Source organism: Sander vitreus, chromosome 21, assembly GCF_031162955.1.
Source record: "Sander vitreus isolate 19-12246 chromosome 21, sanVit1, whole genome shotgun sequence".
NCBI classification, from domain to species: domain Eukaryota; kingdom Metazoa; phylum Chordata; class Actinopteri; order Perciformes; family Percidae; genus Sander; species Sander vitreus.
The window spans coordinates 24,724,720-24,746,383 of NC_135875.1; the positions used below are offsets into that span (position 1 = coordinate 24,724,720).

The 21,664-nt window shown below is 42.6% G+C and overlaps 1 protein-coding gene across 1 annotated transcript in view; it reads right to left on the reverse strand.

The window, feature by feature from the left end:
• Positions 1-21,664, reverse strand: part of ca10a (carbonic anhydrase Xa) — a 293,559-nt gene that overhangs the window by 157,989 nt on the left and 113,906 nt on the right. The window contains exon 3 of the mRNA XM_078279600.1: positions 15,425-15,567. Within this exon, the coding sequence (XP_078135726.1) occupies positions 15,425-15,567 (143 nt within the window). The remainder of the gene's footprint in view (positions 1-15,424; positions 15,568-21,664) is intronic.

The window sequence follows — 21,664 nt, forward strand, 5'->3', positions numbered from 1 at the left end:
GCTGGCAACAGACCGCCGTTTTGTCAGCGGTAGTTGGGGGTTCAGTTACCCGAAAACAGGTGACTTTGAGCTGGGTACAAAGCATCGTGAGCTGCGGCGGACATTACGGTTAAATGTAGTCCACAAAACATGACAATTTTGCTGCGACGAAAGTTAAGCTTAGGCACCAAAACAACTGGTTAAGATGGTTAAGATTAGGAAAAAGATTGTGCTTTGGATTAAAACACTCCTAAGTAACACGTATTTCCTGGGTGAAAGACTTTAGTTTTCCCCGGGATGCAAACTCCGCTCAATGGCTTTAAAGTCCTGTGTTTTAACGCCTACCCATTCACCCCGACCTCCACGATGATCCAAGTCATAGGCGGGAGTGTTCAAATGTTTTGGCAGTGCAAATAATGAAGAGCGTAGGTTGTCTATGTACCAGCCGTATAAACTACTTACTTACTGTAGATAACCACCATCAGAGCCCAACATTACATTATTTCCAATCTGATCCACACCTCCTCAACCCCACGTAAGCTGTGATGCTGCCACTAATACTCACTAGAGCAAGCGTTGCTCAATCAGGATGAACTAACGCATTTGTATGGGACTATTTTAAGCGGCGGATTAATAATAATCATTTGGTTCTAAATACTACAGTGGCCAGCAGTTTCATGAAATAACTGAGCCTTTTGAAAAAAGAAATTTAACTATATATTTGTGAGGTGTTTTTAAATATTTACTTCAGTAGGAGCCAATGGGCTTGGAGCTGAGAGCCACAGACAGGAAGACAGAAAGTATTGTGAGATGGACTAACATGCAAAAAATATAACATGTACCTTATCCTTTAAATGTGATACATCATTTCTGAAGTGGCCTATTTAATGACTTCATTTCCTTGTGCATGTGGAGTAAGCATGGCGTGTTTTAGAGTTGTAGAATTCTGTGTAATGAAGGCAGCAGGAGAAATTCGCTAAAATATAGGTCATGTTAAACAAACACTATTGTTGGGGTGGGCATGGTTAGCAATCAGCGGCAGGGGAGAGAGGTGCCAGGTGAGTTAATTGACACAGTTGGTGCTTGTTGGCGTAATTACACTCTACCCCTATATGCAGTATATTCAGATGAGTGCCACACAGCACATATAGTGGGGCAAAAAAGTATTTAGTCAGCCACCAATTGTGCAAGTTCTCTTACTTAAAAAGATGAGAGAGGCCTGTAATTTTCATCATAGGTACACTTCAACTGTGAGAGACAAAATGAGAAAAAAAAAGAAAATCACTGTAAGTCATCTGTAAGTCTTCACAAGGTTTTCACACACTGTTGCTGGTATTTTGGCCCATTCCTCCATGCAGATCAACTCTAGAACAATGATGTTTTGAGGCTGTCGCTGGGGAACACTGACTTTCAACTCCCTCCAAAGATTTTCTATGATGTTGAGATCTGGAGACTGGCTAGGCCACTCCAGGACCTTGAAATTATTTTTACGAAGTCACTCCTTCGTTGCCCGGGCGGTGTGTTTGGGATCATTGTCATGCTGAAAGACCCAGCCACGTTTCATCTTCAATGCCCTTGCTGATGGAAGGAGGTTCCATCCAAGGAGGTTTTCACTCAAAATCTCACGGTACATGGCCCCATTCATTCTTTCCTTTACACGGATCAATCGTCCTGGTCCCTTTGCAGAAAAACTGCCCCAAAGCATGATGTTTCCAGCCCCATGCTTCACAGTAGGTATGGTGTTCTTTGGATGCAACTCAGCATTCTTTCCCCTCCAAACACGACGAGTTGAGTTTTTACCAAAAAGTTCTATTTTGGTTTCATCTGACCATATGACATTTTCCCAATCCTCTTCTGGATCATCCAAATGCTCTCTAGCAAACTCCAGACGGGCCTGGACATGTACTGGCTTAAGCAGGGGGACACGTCTGGCACTGCAGGATTTGAGTCCCTGGCGGCGTAGTGTGTTACTGATGGTAGCCTTTGTTACTTTGGTCCCAGCTCTCTGCAGGTCATTCACTAGGTCCCCCGTGTGGTTCTGGGATTTTTGCTCACCGTTCTTGTGATCATTTTGACCCCACGGGGTGAGATCTTGTGTGGAGCCCCGGATCGAGGGAGATTATTAATGGTCATGTATGTCTTCCATTTTCTTATAATTGTTCCCACAGTTGATTTCTTCACTCCAAGCTGCTTACCTATTGCAGATTCAGTCTTCCCAGCCTGGTGCAGGTCTACAATTTTGTTTCTGGTGTCCTTTGACAGCTCTTTGGTCTTGGCCATAGTGGAGTTTGGAGTGTGACTGTTTGAGGTTGTGGACAGGTGTCTTTTATACTGATAATAAGTTCAAACAGGTGCCATTAATACAGGTAACGAGTGGAGGACAGAGGAGCCTCTTAAAGAAGAAGTTACAGGTCTGTGAGAGCCAGAAATCTTGCTTGTTTGTAGGTGACCAAATACTTATTTTCCCGAGGAATTTGCAAATAAATTCATTAAAAATCCTACAATGTGATTTTCTGGATTTTTTTTTCTCATTTTGTCTCTCATAGTTGAAGTGTACCTATGATGAAAATTACAGGCCTCTCTCATCTTTTTTAAGTGGGAGAACTTGCACAATTGGTGGCTGACTAAATACTTATTTGCCCCACTGTACCCTGTTTTACATTTCCCTTCGTTTGTGTCCTTCGTTTACACGCAAACGGAGAATTCACCTCCGAAAACGATTATTTCTAAAAACTCCGGCCAGAGTGGAGATTTTGGAAAACTTTGTTTGCACGTTTGCATGTAAACTGAGACAAACGGAGGTTTAGGCAGCTGAGGAAGTGAGGAAGAGAAGAGAGAGGAAGTGATTCATTGCTGTTGTTGCTATTTTCGGGATTCTAATTGGCTAACGTGGGCTTGAGCTTCTCGTTACACTGCCACCTACAGGTTTGGCATGCTCTTGACGGCATTTACGGCATATATACGTGTAAATGAACACATTTCTGAAAACTGACAGCTGTGCACAATGTTATTTTTGAAAACGGAGAGGTTGAAATGTCTGTTTATGAAAATAGCCGGCCACGTGTAAACGTAGCAATAGAGAAGCGGCCCGGTCCTAGGCAGGGGCACGGGGGAGCGATTCCCTGCCTGCCCCACTAACGCCAGTATCCTCCCTTCACCCTAAATAAAAAAAAATAATAAGTATTTTATTTTGTCTTCATCGGTTCAACAAATCATAAAAATACCACATGGAAATAATATGTTTTACTAATACTGTATCTGATGTGCTAATAAACATGGAGACACAACGAGAGAGCGGTGTCACTTTTCTGATCAGTAGGTTTTCCCCGAAGCGTAACTTTGGCCAGACTGCACGCACATAAACCCGAGCAGGTACGGTGGGAGACCGTGGCTGGAGTACTCTATCTACACAGCTAGTTTCATGTTTCAGTTTCCCCTGTCGAAAATTCGTCACATCTAATGATAGAGATACAGTGTTCACCAGGTAAAGATTTAAAAAAAAAATAATTGGAAAACTGCATTGGAGAAAGAAAATGGATTTAGCGAGGTAAAGCTAGACGCTGTCAGGCGCGGAGCTTTCAGCCTCCCGCAGAAGCTCCGACTACAGGTAGAAGAAAGCAGCATTGCAGATCTGGCTCTGTCCTCGGCGGGCTGCGCTGCCTTCTGATATCGTGGTTTCAGTATTAAATTGAGGCAGTTTCATAACCTGTTAAAAAACGTCTAGTAGTCGTGGCAAATAGCAGTCCACTTCCATGTTTTGGTAGAGTTGGTTTTTACACCTGATGCGAAACTGTATGGGTGTACACATGGACTGTAGGCTACTGTAGACCACAGTTTCATGTGGACTTGGGCAGTGATCATGTTTACACTAATCAAACGAGCTGGACTTGGGGTCAAGTGTACTCGGATCAGGGCCCAGGTCCCTCATGTAAAAGCCTCCTTGCTGCCTTATATTTGAATTGTCACCTGTATTTTACTTCACATAAATGTTTTTTTCCACCATAAATGTGTCCATACAAGTTGCAGGACGTACAGTAAAGAGGACCACCACATCCCCCACTTAATGTGTCCACCCAAAGGCCTATTCTCAGCCAGGAAAAAACGGGAATTGATACTAGTCGATGCCCAAACTACATATCTTACTTCCTCAACTTATGTGTTCGGGATGAAGCTCATGTTGGGCGGAAACATGGAACATTAAATACTTTAATTAAATTACTTGTGGCCCTTTCACCTCTTTTGATCCAACAAAAATGGCATGTGTAAAACCTTCACCGAACCACGGACAGGACCAAACAGCCCAACTTTGGTCCAAATTAAATTTTGATTAGGTTTCTGCTGTGAAATGTTTTTTTTTTTTAATGGTTCAGACTTTCAGACTAATTACAGGAAGTTCTGAGCAGTTAAGAAGTTCTCAAGTGGTAAATGCATAGTGTAGGTTTCAGTTTGTCCATAAATAAATGTTCCTGGGTCTCCTTCCTGAGAAAATTTAGCAGAGCCACCGTCGCTGCATCAGGAGCTTAGCCTTGCCCAAGATGATTGTGATCTAAAAGAAGGGCAAACTACCCCTGACCATTCATTCTCCTATCTAGGAATGCTGTGTGGCCAGACTGGCAATGCGAGACTAGCCCCGAAGCGAACATCAACCTAGCCCCTGGAGGCAAAACAAAGTCTCCACTGTGCTTCCTGTCCACGGTCTGGAAGCTAAAGCAGGAATGGTTAACAGTCATAATCAGAAGAAGCGGCTGTTGAATGATTTAATTTCCCCGTTATTTTGTTATTTCAGTGCTTTTATTTTGAACCAGTCAAGTCAGGAAATGTTGGGTTTCATCAGCAGTAACTCCTACACAAAAACAATAAGAAACGGAAGCTCTGCTCTGTTCTTATATATATTCCTCATTGATTATACTTGATTTCACCCACAACCCATCCACTGTTAATCAGAATGTTCATTTTTAGGACTTAATCCGTGGACTAACAGCTGGTGTAGCCTATATGGACGTTGTCAGGGTGCGATTTGTGAAGAAAGCAGAGAGGGTGTTTTTTGATCACGCGCAACTAAACAAAACATGCAAGAATTAAATCCCCCTTTCAATACCATTGATATACTCGGCCAGCCATGCCAAAACACGTATTTATGATCTTCAATGGAAAATAATCTCAGAATGAAATGGCACAACGTGGTGTCAACAAGCCGGAGAGCGGAGTTAACTTCTCATGGAAAACAAAATACTTTCACCCAGGAAACGCTCGTTCGTTCCTCGGGAATGTTTAATCTAAAAGAGCGATCTTTTCCCTGAACTTAACTATTCATTTTGGTGCCAACTGTCAGCGCCGCATGATGCTCACTTTTTCTGGCTTAACTCAAATGCATGGCCCCTGAAAGGACCGTCATACGGCGGTGCCTGTAGCCGGCTCACAGTCACCTATTGACGGCTAAACAACTGCTGCTGAGCCGGCACACTGGAGCTCTGTAGCCAGTGGTGGAGGAAGTACTGAATCTCAGTACTTAAGTAAAAGTACAATAACCAGAGACATATTTACTTTAGTAAAAGTAGAAGTACCACAATGACAACCCTACTTAAGTAAAAAGTACCTGATTTTAAATGTACTTTAAGTATTAAAAGTAAAAGTACTTGCATAACGATTTATTCTCCTAATCTTATTTGCATATTACCAAAAAAGTTGGTTAGTTTGCACCTTGGTCAGTGAGGGAATAATAAAAAACAAACATTTTCATTTTCACTTTTATGTATTTTATGTAACGAAAATGTAACGGAACGTTGTAGAAATGTAGTGGAGTAGAAAGTATAGATAATTGTTGCAAAATGTAAAAAAGTAAAAGTCAAAAGTATGCACTATTGAGTCTACTTAAGTAAAGTACAGATACGTGAAAAATGTACTTAAGTACAGTAACGAAGTATTTCTACTTTGTTACATTTCACCTCAGTCTGTAGCAGCTAAATACTGTACATTAAATCAGCTGCTCAGATGCCCACGAAAAATGGCGTTATTCCTTATCATTCATTTCCCTCCATATTGCTTTATTTCCGTGCAGTTCTGTTTACTGTAGCTTTCATGGCCATAACAAGTGATCAGCTGATTTCAACCGCTCAGCAGGCCGGCTGGTTCTGACCCACAATCTTTTCCAAACTGTTGTACTGTTTTCTTTGTGTGAAAAAACATTGCGTGGGTTAGTCCGACGTTACGTGCTGCTGCAGATAGAGTAAGCTGATGAGTGCTGCACACAGTTCTGCTATTTCCTACTCCATATCATTCATTTCCCTTAGTATTGCTTTTATTTCCATGCAGTCCTTTCGAATAACAGCTTTCATGGCGAGAACAGATCGGTAGTACGGACGTGTCTCCTTAAAGCATTAAAACAAACAAGCCATCTGTAGTCTATCTGGGTTTTATAAAATTCTTCAGCAGAATATTGTCCCAACCTGGTCAACATGATATGATAAACGTAGCTTTAGGACGCACACTCCCTCATACAGTGGGCTCCATCATATATGATAATAATAGCTGATTTCTTAGGCCAGTAAATGGCTTTGTCCATATCACTCCCCCCCCCCCAGTGAAACCACTGCAACTAGTTTTTCACCCACAGCGCTTAGGGGTGTTACCAGTCGGCCCCCAGCTCACTACGTCGATTTTTTTTCAGCCATAGCTCGGCCAGGGACCCATCACGGACCTGCCAGGTATATATATATATATATCTATATGCTGATGTCACTTTATCTTTTCTTTACCAAATAGAGAATAATAAACAATACATCTGTGGATGTTTTCTCATATGGCTCCGGTTTTATTTTTATTATTACTGTTTAGATTGTATAGGAGAAGCATTGCTTTTAATGCAGTTTATTTTGCAAACTCCTGTCCAGAGCCTCTGCAACTTTCAAATTCATCACATAGAGGTTTTAAGGTCAAGAAAGCAATTTGGCTTCAAAAGTTGGGATGGAAAGCGATAGAATAATGGAAAACTATTCCCCATTTTTTGAAGGAGTACAGTTCTTTCAGTGGCCTTTACTAGATGCTGGAAGGACAATGTTCTGATGCATCCACAGTTGATTTTTAGAGTATAAATAATCTGAGTTATTAGCGTTCTCATGTTGTGTATGCTCCCAAAGAAGCTTTTCACGGGGTTGTGCTTGAACTACAATTAAAAGCTAGTGGATGAAAACAATTTATTTTAAGGATTTAAGTATTTTGCAATTACAGTGTACACCAGTGGTGGAAGGTAACTAAGTACATTCACTCCAGTACTGTACTTAAGTCCAAATGTTGAGGTACTTTTACTTTACTTGAGTCTTTTCTTTTCATGCCACTCTCTACTTCTACTCCGCTACATTTCAGAGAGAAATATTGTACTTTTTACTCCACTACATTCATCTGACAGCTTTAGTTACTAGTTACTTTACACACAAAACATATGTAGTTTATTGAATACAAGTTTTTATTATGGATAAACCCAACAATATAACGGCCTACAAGTCCAGCTGAAATGATTAGACCATGTTTGGATCCTTTGGATTTTTCTGTATTGCCTACTTTTACTTTTAATACGTTAAGTACATTTTCCTGATGATACTTACATACTTTTACTTTAGTAACACTTTTAATGCAGGACTTTTACTTGTAACAGAATATTGTTTCAGTGTGGTATCAGTACTTTTACTTAAGTAAAGGATCTGAATACTTCTACCACTGGTGTTCAGTTGTATTCAGACTGAACCATCAGGACAATAAGAGCCAATGTTTTGAGGCCATCTGGGCCACCGCGCCCCATCTCCCTTCCTCCTCTCCTCTTTCTTCTGTCCCTCTGTTGAGCAGTTTTGTAATTGAGATTCAGACTCACAGATGGATATGCCATGGATGCTGGCTCCGTCATCGTTGTTACACGTCCAGCTATCTGCGGAGCCGGAGACCTGAGAAGAATCCGCAAGCTTCAAGGCCCCCGCATCGCTGAGGCAATTAGAGCAATCTCCCGCCTTGAGAAGTGCGGGCGGGCCTCAGTCAGACGATGGTAATTGCAGCTTTTCATACACAAGGCCCGCTCCCTTTTGTGATGCTGCGACAACCGTCGCAGGTTCAGCCAACCCAAACTTTTGTGTAATTAATTTGAATCGGCAATTTGCATAATTGAATATTTACACATTGTAATGCATTCTCCACCTTTTGCAACTGACATCGGCTTGTGTTTGCAGACTTATACTTGTCAGGCCGTTGTTTCGTATGTGTACGGCAGCAAACATTTGTACATGACAGGAGTTTGAATGTGACCCTGAGCCACGTTTGAACAAAACTAGAAAGTCACAAATTTCACAAGAAATGAGTGTGTGACTACGCACAACAATGAGCATGATCCGTTTGCGTATAGTAAAGACAATGAGACTGTGTTCCCTTATTTGACAGAAATCTATGCATTTTCCAGTTTGTTCTGACAATTTGTTGAACAAAATTGTGAAATGAAGCTAAAAAATAACAAAACTGCTAAAACAATAAATAAAATTAATATTTAAATACTACCCAGTCAACTACTAAAACCACTGGTTGCCACTAGTTGAATATTAGTTATTATTTTTTTTTTTTATAAATAACAGCAGAAAACATTAATGCTGCTCTATCCTGTTGACAATCTCGCCACCTGTCTGATGATGGCTGCCCTCCAATGACTGAAATGGATTGAAAACGATTATGTTGTTGTAACTCTAACTTGACGCGCCAGATGGTTTGTTAACACAAAACAATCTGAGAAGCCGTTATTGGAAATTGGCGGGCACTTTAAAAAAAACACCTGGGAACTTATTGGATGAACCATCACGTCCACAGTGCTGCGGAGGAAGGTCTGGCTAGTCCACACAGTGTTGGACAGGAGAAAAACGTGCTCTGGTTTATTGGCATTTCTTTAAACCAATCACAATTGTCTTGGGCGGTGTGGCACGGAGCCAAGGTGGCTTGGGAAGGAACTTGTTTTGGTGGAACATGTGTACGTTCAAAAGTAGTTTTAGTCGTGCAACAGAAAACTCAGATTGGACAGATAGTCTAGCTAGCTGTCTGGATTTACCCTGCAGAGATCTGAGGAGCAGTTAACCATAGTCCTCAGAAATCCACCGGAGTTTAGAACGCCAACACAAAGACAGAGGAAGGTGACGGACATCCAGCTGAAAATGAGGGACATGGCGTGCGGGACACGGCGGAATTTCCGGCGGCAACGGAGCGATTCCGGAAATAAAACGTAGTCGATATAGACTAGGTTGGAGCCTAACAATATCGATTCTCACGTGATCTCATGATATTATGAGAATCCAGCTGCCGTGCAGGGTAACACCCACCCCACCACTTTGCAAAACATTGTGACATTTAAAAATTAATTAATTAATTAATTAATTAATTAAAAATGAGTAGTTGTGAAACCCCCAACTGGATACAGATCACTGTACATCTGCTTCAGTGAATCATAGCCAAACATTATTATCAATGGGTGCAGGAGCCCATGTATGGATCCCTTCAGCTACCTGCAAACATCTGCACTGAGCCAGCCTGGAAAAGAGCCAAGACAAGCAGCAGAGCAGTGCCTCACACACTCTGAGTGGTGCCACACACCTGCTATCAAACCCAGGATAGTGAAGCTTTAGCGACTGGTTGGCTGTCTGTCTGTCTGACTGGTGTCTGATTGGTTGGCTGGCCAGCCAGCTGGGCAAACCTGAGAATGTGGTTTATTCCCTCAGCTGCCATCCAAGAGCCTGCTGTTTGTTGTTCTACCTAACACTCACTGTAATTAGGCAGATCCAGCGCTGCCAGTAGCAGACTTGCACACGCACAGGCACGCGCACCTGCATGCTTGTCAGATTTCCTCATCTGGTTGATTGGGACTACAGGAAGACAGTTTTCATTAACAGTAGAAGAAGAAACGAGACGGGTGTTCAGAAGGGTCACAGATTGTCTCAAAAACACTTGAGAGATTGTTTAGCAACCAACATATGATTAAAGCTTTAAAAGCACGCCTTTTGCTCAACGAGACATCGTCACTAAATATCCCTGTTTATGGCACACACCACCTGGCACTGATTGATGTTGACAGCACTGCTCTGCACACAGCTGACTTCAAAGCACGGTAACAAAAACCAGGAGAAAGTGCGGCGTCCCCGAATGGTGAGGAACGCCACCGATTTCTCAGTGCTAAAAGAGTCCCTGTGCATTGAGTTTGAATAAGTAAAGCAGGGAAAAAAAGGGACAAAATATAATCCTGTTTCATAAGCACTACTCATAAATGTGCAAACATTGCACAGACAGAGCAAGGACTCCAAAATCCCTTCTTTTCACCTCTACCCGGCTATGTGATTAAATTCATTTAAATCTTAAAGTAATTGCGGCTTATCTGTGGCAGAGTAAATATTCAATTAATAGTGCCTTTTTCATAACTGTGATTCCTTCAGTCAATGGTCTAGCCTTGCACGTCTCCCCGTCATTAATTAAAATTTATCTTTGGAGGTCAATTAAATTCCCTTTAACTATTCATTAGCCACAATACAGAGCTGCACAAAAATCTATTAAAGGAGGAATTAATCTTCCCTATGTAATGTGTGTGTGTTGTAAAGAGGGGGGTTGGGGAGGATGGATCTTTCTCTTTGCTTCCCTCTCTGGGCAGAAAGTGGGTTTAAGCTCTCCCTGTGTCGAAGGCGGCGAGCCGAGCCATGGCGAACCGCAGCGTGAGCTCTTTACCGCTCTCTGTGGCGTGTTTGGCCAAGCCTGACTGGCTGCCAAACAGCTAGAGACAGAGCACGGATGAATCAGCACTGACAAGGTGAAGCCAGCCTCGTGTTCACCGGCTGACAGCTCAGGTGCTCAGAGAGATGGAGACACAACAGATTACATTTAGGTCATTGCAGAGAGAGAGAGAGAGAGAGAGAGAGAGAGAAAGAGAGATAAAGAAAGAGAAAAGGAGGAGAGCGTCCAAATGGCTTTTGGACTCTGGAAACTTTTCTCCCAGATAACTATAAACTTGGACTCAAGTTTGTGTGGGTGTTAATGGGCACTGTCAATGTAGAGCTGCTTGGCAATATGGAAGAAAACATTTTTTTTACCAAATACATCAATGTCGATATTGCGGCGATATTGTAGGGTTGACCTTTGGTGCTTTCATAAAATATGAACACAATGAGAGTTTTGATAAATAATCACCAATAATGTGGATACAATGACCAAGTGGGTAAAGGCAAATAATAGAACAGCTAGAGAAGTCTGGTAAATCAGTCTAGGGATCGACCGATACTGTGTTTTATGGCCGATACCAATACTGATTATTAGTAGTTAATGGAACCGATATAAGATATTTGGAGCCGATATGCATTTACAGTGAAAATAAAAATCTAAAATTAAGATTTCGGAATGTTAAAAACTCCAACACAAAACTTTGTTTAAATGATTTAAGCAATTATTTAATAAATTACAAACATTCAACATAACAGCCAGTAAAAGATAGTGAGCGTTTTGGGCGGGACATTAAGTCAGACTCAGTGGTGAGTGAAACCGAACCAATTGTTTTTGGTTGTTTTGTTCATTTATTGTGGATATTTAAATGTCTTCCAGTTCCAGTGTTAAATATTCTTTAGAAATAAAAGTTTATTGATCTTTGAAAAGGTGTACCTGCATTATTATGCCATCATCATTATATTAGGTGAAAATGGTCTCAGAACGACAATATTATCGTTTATCGCAATAATTTCTGGGACAATTTATCGTCCAACAACATTTGTTATTGTGACAGGCCTACTCATTGGAGACCTTTTTGCATGGTTTATATGGGTCATTTTGGAAGGCAAGGACAAACAACGTTGTATATACCTCAACAACAAAGACACTTAATTGTTTTTGACACAAAATCAATCTCCGTCCACACAAGAGTTTTAGCTCCAGCAGCAGAACTAATCTACGTCCATATCAACATATCTGACAATACATATCACATGACCACACACTGGGCATGTGCGTGCGGGTGTAAACAGGAAGCAGATTTTCTGAAGTTACTCTGCGGCTGAAAATTATGGATGTAAGTTGAAAATACAGAAAATACTTTAGAGAAAGAACAACGGTGAAAAGTAAGAGCAGGGATTTATTAGCTTGTAGCGACGATAGACGTAGCAAAAGATATTCTATCGTTGATTAGAATGCATCTGTTCACGGACAAGTTTACCCATTCAATTTTATTCACGTTACGTTTAGTAACGTTTATTCATGTAATGCTAATAAAATAGCTGCAGTTTCCCCAAGATAATTACATTTTTCTTGATTCAATCTGTATTGGCAGCTAGCTGACCAGTGAGCCAGCAAGCTAATATTAGTGGCTAACGTTAGCAGGTTTTAGCTGCTGGCTAATGATTAGCCAGCAGCTAAAACCATACTATCACAGTATATTTCGCATGCCAATGTCACCTTTTGGATTTTACCGGGCAGACGGGGTTTGTTGTAACGCTAGCTAGCTAACTACTCAATGAGGCTGAGAGACGGGTGTGGGTGGGGATTGCAGGGGGACTCCCCGCGACGGCGATGATGTTCAATTGCTGTTGTCAGCAGCATGAGAACATCTCCCAGCTGCCGGATCTCCCCCTTTACTTTGCTATAATCTTAACTATTCATTTTGTTGCTTAACCCACCTTGTCGGGTTAATTTAGCTAGCTAACTGTAAAGACAGCTAAATGCGAAGGGGGAAGAAATTCGGCAGGGAGGAGATTTACGGTACAAACACCGGTAGCTAACATTATGGATGGCCGATGTTGTGACTAGGATGCCTGGGTGTGCTATTCTCTGTTTCCTGACGCTTCATTAAACTGCCATTAGTGTCGTAAGCACACGGCACCGGCTGGGGCTGACGGTAACTAGCTATTGCTACATGTCCCGGCTGTATTGTCAGCTATCATCACGAATGAAGTCTCTTTGTGCTGGGGGAGTGAGGCAGGCAGAGCGGGGTGTGCTAGCTGGCTAAATTAGCATTAGATTAATCGTCTATCTATACAGCTAACGCTAACGTTACTAGTGAACTTATTCGTGGGTTAGCGCAGTGCTGCTTTTATCCATGGTCAAAACAATCATACTAATTGTAACCCTATAATGTTATCCACCAAGCATTAGCTAGCATTAATGTTAGCTACTTGTCAACCAGCACATACATTGTAGTAACATTAAGATGGATTAATATTGATATGTATCAATTAATAAAGTTTCTGCTGTATTACTGTGCAAAGTGGCATGTAATTAATCAGAAAATGACATTGTATGATTTACAATTACTCTATAACATAGGTATGGTCGTTTTTAGACATTTTAATGCAGAAAAGTTACATATTGTACTTTTAAAGCCGATGTTGATTGTTGGTACAAGACAGGATGTAGCCTGTGTTCTCCTTAATCAAAGTCACTCACTTTGCTGGCTCAACAATCTGTCTCACTGGTTCTCAAACTGTGGTACAAGAACCACTGGTGGTACGCGAGCTACCTCTAGTGGTACGTGGATGGAATCTCTGATATATATATATTTTTTTAAATGAAAAAGTTTTCAAAATTTACAAAAACATTACTATAGAAATACTACAACATTTCCAATAATACTTAAATGATGATCAGTTAAAAGATGTTTAAAATGAGTGTTTAAGTGTTATATTTTTTGTTTGGATATCAGCCTGCTACATAGTTGCGTTCATAAACGGAGCACACATACATCTATAATTAGTTACAAGCTGTGATGGCAAGATAGTAAGCCAAGGTAAAATGAATGGTTCAAAAACTCTGCAATTGTGGCTCCAAACAGGAACTAAGAGAAGTGTAGATGAGGAGGTGAATAGTTGGAGCAGCCCTGTTGAAACTATAGTGGACGAGCACAAGTGCTAGTCGCTATTTAAGTAGTGGACAACTGTTAGGGTTAGTTGCTAATTAAGTAGTGGACAAGGGATAGGGTTAGTTGCTACTTAAGTAGTGGATGAGGGTTAGGGTTAGGGTCGGGAGCAGATTGATAACGGCGTCCCTGTTAGAGACCAACAACCCCATTAACATTCCCTGATGGGTATTTATGAAAGATGTAGATTTTCAGCGGAGGGAATTACGTATAGGCTATTTGTCGGCTTGTTCAGCTAATATTTTCTGAAGTGGTACATGATGTAAAAAGTTTGAGAACCACTGTTCTATCTCAACCCCCATCTGTATGCATTTACCATCAACACACAACCCTTTTTTTTTTTTTTTTGCTACAGTCTCACAACTGCAAGAAGTCACTTTCCAAGAAAACCTCAACATAGATTGTTTCAGGTGTTTAGCAAACGACCCGATGCTGTAGTGAGAACAGTCTCAAGGTGGTGTATGTTTTACTGATTCATCCAGAAGCATTGTTCTGTCCCTTAATGTTTGAGATGCCCAAATAACACAGTGGCCTGTCTCTACTTTTCTCTCTAGTTGCCTCTTATTCATCCTAATAGCAATACAATTGTGCCATTGTGAGTGATGTCCTAACTCCGGACTCACTGCAGGGTAGCTGCTCTCAAAGTGGAGTCCTTGAGGGAGCAGCAGGGGAGCCTCGCACAAAGACAAATTGTTAAATCTAATTTCTATTCCAAGTAGAAATTATTCCAACAGGAAAATGTATGAGTGACTATTCTTATCACAGGTTTTCTTACTAATTATATTATATTCTCTGAGTTTATACAGAATGAAATTCAATTCTAAATGATTTAAAAGCCAAGGACCAGAGTCTGATCAGTCCGAAACTAGGGTCCAATGACATAATATGGGGCTATTTGTGGATCTGTTAGTTGATCTTGTGTAGCAGTGTACCATAGGTGGTAAACTGCAATGCGTCCTATGTGCTCTATCGTTGCTCAAGGCTAACCCTGTACTAATTGCTGGCATTGAAACATAAACTAGTCACAACATTAATCTCGCGTTGCAACTGTGCACTTTTGAAAGCAGCCCATCTGTGAAGGCTTCCCAATTAGCTGCTGTCATATGGCACAGGATGGAACAGCATTCTGATACACACGCTGGCCTTGTTACACCACTGTACAGGAGGAAATAATAAACAATATGCTTGACTAATCCACTGTTGGGCTGCAGGGTTTCATCTGTCAAGCCCTTAAGATAAAGTCGAGGCTTTTCCTTGAACCAGAACACAACCATTGTGCATCACTGAATAGGTGAATTGTTTTCTATTTTATCTCCAGCTGTGTTCGCTGGACAAATAGCTCACATTGTCTGCCAAAACAAACAGCGGTCGGGAGGCATCGATCAGGGATCCACACCCTATCAAACTACAACAGCACCGAAACAACGCCAACACAATAGCGGCAAGCGTGAGAGCAGTGTAGTGCAACACCTAAAAGATGCAACAAAGCCCCAGCATCCATCAAGCCGACAGATAATAGTGTGCGTGTGTTGCATTTATGTGTCTTACCTTGCGTCCACCTGTGTTCAGCTTTATGGGCGTGAGGAAGGGGTCAAAGATCATGTGGCTGGTCTCGATGTTAACTGGCGACTGCCTCTTCCCCACCGAGCACAGGTTCCAGGCCGAGTTCACTAGCCCCCAGAACGACGGCACTGCAACACAAAAGACAGAGCGGCTGTTCAAAGGGCTGAGTGTCTGCAGCGGCGAGATAGGGGCGCGTTCCGCCGAGGTCACCAAATGCGACGGGCAGAGTTTGTGCTTCAGCATTTCTTTCATTCAAAACCTGCCAGACGCACAGCGGGAGAAATGTAATTAGCAGGGTTTTATGTGATGTGGGCTTTGGAAATACTTTGGGATTGAACCTGCAGATTGCTCCTAAATTCTGTTTGAAATCTTTTTTCTAATTCTAAAGTGTACAAGATTTTCTGACAGGACCTTATTCTTGATGTGTATTATCATTGTTATCTATTTTTTTGTGTGTGTGATTAAGGTATTTATTGTTTTGAAACTTTGAATAGAATTGGAACAAAGGTCAGCAAAATATGTTCCTACACTTATTGTGTCATACCATGGTTCAAACCATGGTTTCTGGATGAATGGATTAGTTGTTTGGTCTCTAAAATGTCAGAAAACCGTGAAAAATGTGGATCAGTGTTTCCCAAAGCCCAAGATGACGTCCTCAAATGTATTGTTTTGTCCACAACTCAAAGATATTAAGTTTACTGTCCCAGAGGAGAGCACTTTAAATTGCCTTGTTGCTGAAATGTGCTATAGAAATAAAGTTGCCTTGCCTTACAACCTCAGCCTGTCAGTCAGTCAAAAGGGCATCGAGAACACTGTTGGGTCTACAATCTCCAGCCTGTCAGTCAGTCAATAGGGCATAGGGAAGTGTAACCGCACCACGACTGCTTTCACCTCGCCATTATATTATATCGCAGCGAACGCTGTCTGCGTGGAGTTTTGACAAGTCTAACCACACTTTCAACCGCTTTACCGGCATTGCCGGGACTCACTGTGACTTAACGTTAAACAAACTGCCGAGGCAATGTAATTTCCTTCCGTTCGCACCTCTGCGTACATGCATGTCAACATGCAGAGAGGACAGATAAGCTCGCGCTTACAGGTGCAAAAATTTGGCACCGTTTGATTTAAAGTGAATCGGTCCTCGGTAGTACCGACGTAATTCGGTCGGTACCCAAAACAGGTATCAGATTCGGTACCCAACCCTAAAGGCGAATGATGTGCCAAATAGTAATTATATAAGTGATTATTGGTCGGACTATATATTTGTATTATTGTTTCAATTGGTAGTTGTTGGCACTTGACCCTATACACGTTCATAACAACAAATACGATAAGGGAGGATAGAGTTAGAAGAATTTTTTTATGATAATAAAGAGGCGTGGTTTACTTCATAAGCTGTGTACCTGTGTTATTACATTATCTGGGTCACATGACAGTGATATAACCAAAAGATGTTTCCTGGGATTCATTCAAAACTTTGTTTAAAAAAGTAACACATCAATGTTATTTTTATTTTTTTATTATTTGACTGAAAGAGACAATTATATTGTTAATCGCAATTATTTCTGAGACAATTAATTGTACAGCAAAATTTGGAATTGTTACAGCTCTACTCCCCAACCCCATTCATTTATTCAGCCATTCTCTCATCCTGGCCCAATGACAGCAGTTCATTATCACCCTCTGTAAACACGACTATTAAAGCAACGACATTTAGACAGACTTTAAAACTCGCAACACATTCAAACATTCCTATCGCAGAAGGACCCAGAGTGTTTTTAACATAAGACATGATCTTCATCAATGCAGCCTCCCAGATACATGTAGTATATCGGTGTAGTGAGGTAAGAAGTGTCTAGATCCTTAAGTATCACTTGTTGAATTAAAAGTAGAAATACCACAGTGTAAAAAACAACAACTCCATCACAATTTAAAGTCATGCATTCAAAATTGTACTTAAGTAAAAATAATTTTAACAGTAAATGTACTTTAGTGTCGAAAGTTAAAGTAGTCATTATGGGGAAATGTAGCTGCTATACACATGTACCCTGTTTGTTTTGTTTAGAAAATTTGAATTTGAAAATCCTGGAGGACAAGAGGAAATAAAAGATATATAGAAAGGAAAAGAATAGCACACACCACATCTTATGAAATGATGAAATCAAGAAAATATGAATTGGAGAATAAGTACAACATAACTGTACAGGTAAATTGATTTGAGTTCCCATTTAAAGGGATTCCTAGCATCGCCCTAAAAAACAAAGAAATATACATATTAGTTGGCAGTGTTGTATCAGGGTACTCGTGTTTATGTTCTGTCCTGTACATTGAAATTAGCTTGAAAATCCCTCGCTTTAAATTACAATAATATTCAGCACTGCTGCACTAATTCATCTCATAATCCACTGAGTCAGCTAATTTGGTATAATTAGGCAGTTGGATGCAACGATGGGTAATTGGCCTTGGCAAAAGGTTTCGGCTCGGATTTACATTCATTGGCTACAAGTTCACAGTGACAGTGTGTTATCCCAGTGGCACGATGGCAGGCACAACGTCTTGTGTTGTTTGGTTATCGTCTGATCGTAATCACAGGCTTTGCTTCAAGGTCAGCCTCCCTCCTGGGACCTTCCTCCACAGCGCTGCGGAGGAGGGTCTGGCTAGTCCACACAGCATTCCTGGATGGGAGAAAAAGGTGCTCCAGTTTATTGCCATTTCTTTAAACCAATCACAATCGTCTTGGGCGGTGCTAAGCGCTGGACAAAGCCACAGAGCCTCTGCAAAATAGCCTCTGGAAGGAACTTGTTTTGGTGGAACGTGTACGTTCAAAAGTAGTTTTAGTCGTGCAATAGAAAACTCAGATTGGACAGATAGTCTAGCTAGCTGTCTGGATTTACCCTGCAGAGATCTGAGGAGCAGTTAACCATAGTCCTCAGAAATCCACCGGAGTTTAGAATGCCAACACAAAGAAAGAGGAAGGTGACGGACATCCGGCCGAAAAGAGTGTGATCCGGCGGCATTTCCAGCAGCAACGGAGCAATCCCGGAAGTGGAACGTCGTGGATATAGACTATAGCCAAGATAACACATTAACAATTAGCTACATTAAGCTAACAGTTCTTTGTATGTCCGTCCACTGAATGTAAAATGTTAAATGAGGAATTGTGACAACAAGAACACAACTTCCTTATGTCATATAAGTCATTTTATTTTGAACATTATAGGCTCCCATGCGCCCATATCATCCATCTTGAAGATACAGTAGCATGGATTGCTAGTCTCATACTACAGCTGGCAATAACAAGGTGGGAATCCCACAGCTAAGTTGGCGAAACTAATCTGCAGTGACTTTTAGCAATTTTGTCAAACCCTCCCTCTAAATAGAGGACGTATTAAAGACGTGAGAGCAGTGGAATCAGGTTATAATCAGCTAACACGTGTACTATAAGACTGAGAGGACAGCAGGGCACAGTGAGAGAATGTCAACGCTGTGGGTGTGATAGCCATCTCAGCCAGTCATTTTCTTATGTAAGACTTGGCCACCGGGACCAAGAATTAATTTCCTTCAGCAGGGTGGGAAGCAAATGCTTATCACACTACTCCAGCAAGAGGCAGGTTTTTTTTTTTTTTGCTACAATATCTGCTGGAGGCTAAAGCAGCATTATCCATTTAGGGACACAGTATTGCGGAGAGATGAGTCGCTTGAATTGTGCTCCACTGAGATTTACCAAGAAAAGCAGAGACAATTTGAAATTAGAAAATATGCAAAGTTGCAATGAAACGGGAGAGCAGACACTACGGCGTGAATTCAAAAGCAAAAGACACAGCAAGTCAACAATAGGGGTGTGTGTGTGTGTGTGTGTGTGTGTGTGTGTGTGTGTGTGTGTTGGAGTGGAACTGATACAGCATAGTATCGCGATACACAGATGCTATTATTATATATGTGTTGGTCAGTTTGCCGCAATTTTGCAGCAATAAAATTGAAGTGAGATGAACAAACAGAGACATTCTTTTTAGATAAAACAGATGTTGAACCCATGGTGGGAGGAACCGCTGGGGGTGGGTGCGCTGCCACACGGGTGGCAGTGAAGGTCAGGGGCCTCGACGGACCAGACCCAGGCGGCAGAGGCTGCCTCTGGGGACATGGAACGTCACCTCTCTGTGGGGGAAGGAGCCGGAACTTGTGCGGGAGTTGGAGCGCTACCAATTAGATCTGGTGGGGCTTACCTCTACGCACAGTCTCGGTTCTGGAACCATACTTCTGGATAGGGGTTGGACTCTTTTCTTCTCTGGAGTTGCCCAGTGTGTGAGGCGCCGTGCGGGTGTGGGGATACTCACAAGCGCCTGGCTGAGCGCCGCTACATTGGAATTCACCCCAGTGGACGAGAGGGTTGCCTCCCTACGCCTGCGGGTTGTGGGGGGGAAAACTTTGACTGTTGTTTGTGCATATGCACCAAACAAAAGCTCAGAGTATTCAGCCTTCTTGGAGACCTTGAATGGAGTCCTGCATGGGGCTCCAGGGGGGGACTCCATAGTTCTGCTGGGGGACTTCAACGCACACGTGGGCAATGATAGGAGACAAATGGAGAGGCGTGATTGGGAGGAACGGCCTCCCTGATCTAAATCCGAGTGGTTGTTTGTTGTTGGACTTCTGTGCTAGTCGTGGATTGTCTATAACGAACACCATGTTCGAACGTAGGGATGCTCATAAGTGTACTTGGTACCAGAGCACCCTAGGCCAAAGGTCAATGATCGATTTTATAATCGTTTCATCTGATCTGAGGCCGTATGTTTTGGACACTCAGGTGAAAAGAGGGGCAGAGCTGTCAACCGATCACCATCTGATGGTGAGTTGGGTCAGGGGGTGGGGGAAGACGCTGGACAGACTTGGTAAGCCCAAACGGGTAGTGCGGGTAAATTGGGAACGTCTGGAGGAGGCCCCTGTCCGACAGACTTTCAACTCACACCTCCGGCGGAGCTTCTCGTGCATCCCTGTGGAGGCTGGGGGCATTAAATCCGAGTGGACGATGTTCAAAGTCTCCATTGCTGAAGCTTTTGCAAGGAGCTGTGGTTTTAGGGTCTTAGGTGCCTCAAGGGGCGGTAACCCACCAACACCGTGGTGGACACCGGTGGTCAGGGAAGGCGTCCGACTGAAGAAGAAGTCTTTCCGGGATATGTTATCCCGGAAAATCCCTACCCGAGAAGTTCGGAGAAGATATGGAGAAGGACTTTCGGTAAACCGTTCGCCACCTCAGGAGGGGAAAGCGGGGAACCATCCACGCTGTGTACAGTAAGGATGGGACGCTGTTGACCTCAACAATAAGGAGGTAATAGGGCGGTGGAAGGAGCATTTTGAGGAACTCCTAAATCAAACTAATACGCTCTCTATGTCAAAGGCAGAGCTGGAGGATGATGGGGGATTGTCGTCAATTTCCCTGGTGGAAGTCGCTGAGGTAGTCAAACAACTCCACAATGGCAAAGCCCCAGGGATTGATGAGATCTGTCCAGAAATGCTGAAAGCTCTTTGTGTGGAGGGGCTGTCATGGTTGACACGCTTCTTCAACATTGCGTGTAAGTTTGGGACAGTACCTAAGGAGTGGCAGACAGGGGTGGTGGTTCCCCTGTTCAAAAAGGGGGACCAGAGGGTGTGCGCCAATTACAGGGGTATCACTTCTCAGCCTCCCTGGTAAAGTCTCCCCCAAGATGCTGCTCTCCAGGAGGGTTCGGCCAATAGTCGAACCTCGGGTTGAAGAAGAACAATGCGGATTCCGTCCTGGTCGTAGAACAACGGACCAGCTCTTTACTCTCGCAAGGATCCTGGAGGAAGCCTGGGAGTATGCCCAACCAGTCTACATGTGTTTTGTGGATCTGGAAAAGGCGTGTGACCGGGTCCCCCGGGACATACTGTGGGAGGTGCTGCGGGAGTATGGGGTCCCTTCTGAGGGCCATCCAATCTCTGTATGACCAAAGCGAGAGCTGTGTCTGGGTTCTCGGCAGTAAGTTTGACTCGTTTCAGGTGAGGGTTGGCCTCCGCCAGGGCTGCGCTTTATCACCAATCCTGTTTGTAATATTTATGGACAGGATATCGAGGCATAGTCGGGGTGGGGAGGGGTTGCAGTTCGGTTGGCTGGGGATCTCATCGCTGCTCTTTGCAGATGATGTGGTCCTGATGGCATCATCGGCCAGCGACCTTCAGCACTCTGGATCACTGGATCGGTTCACAGCCGAG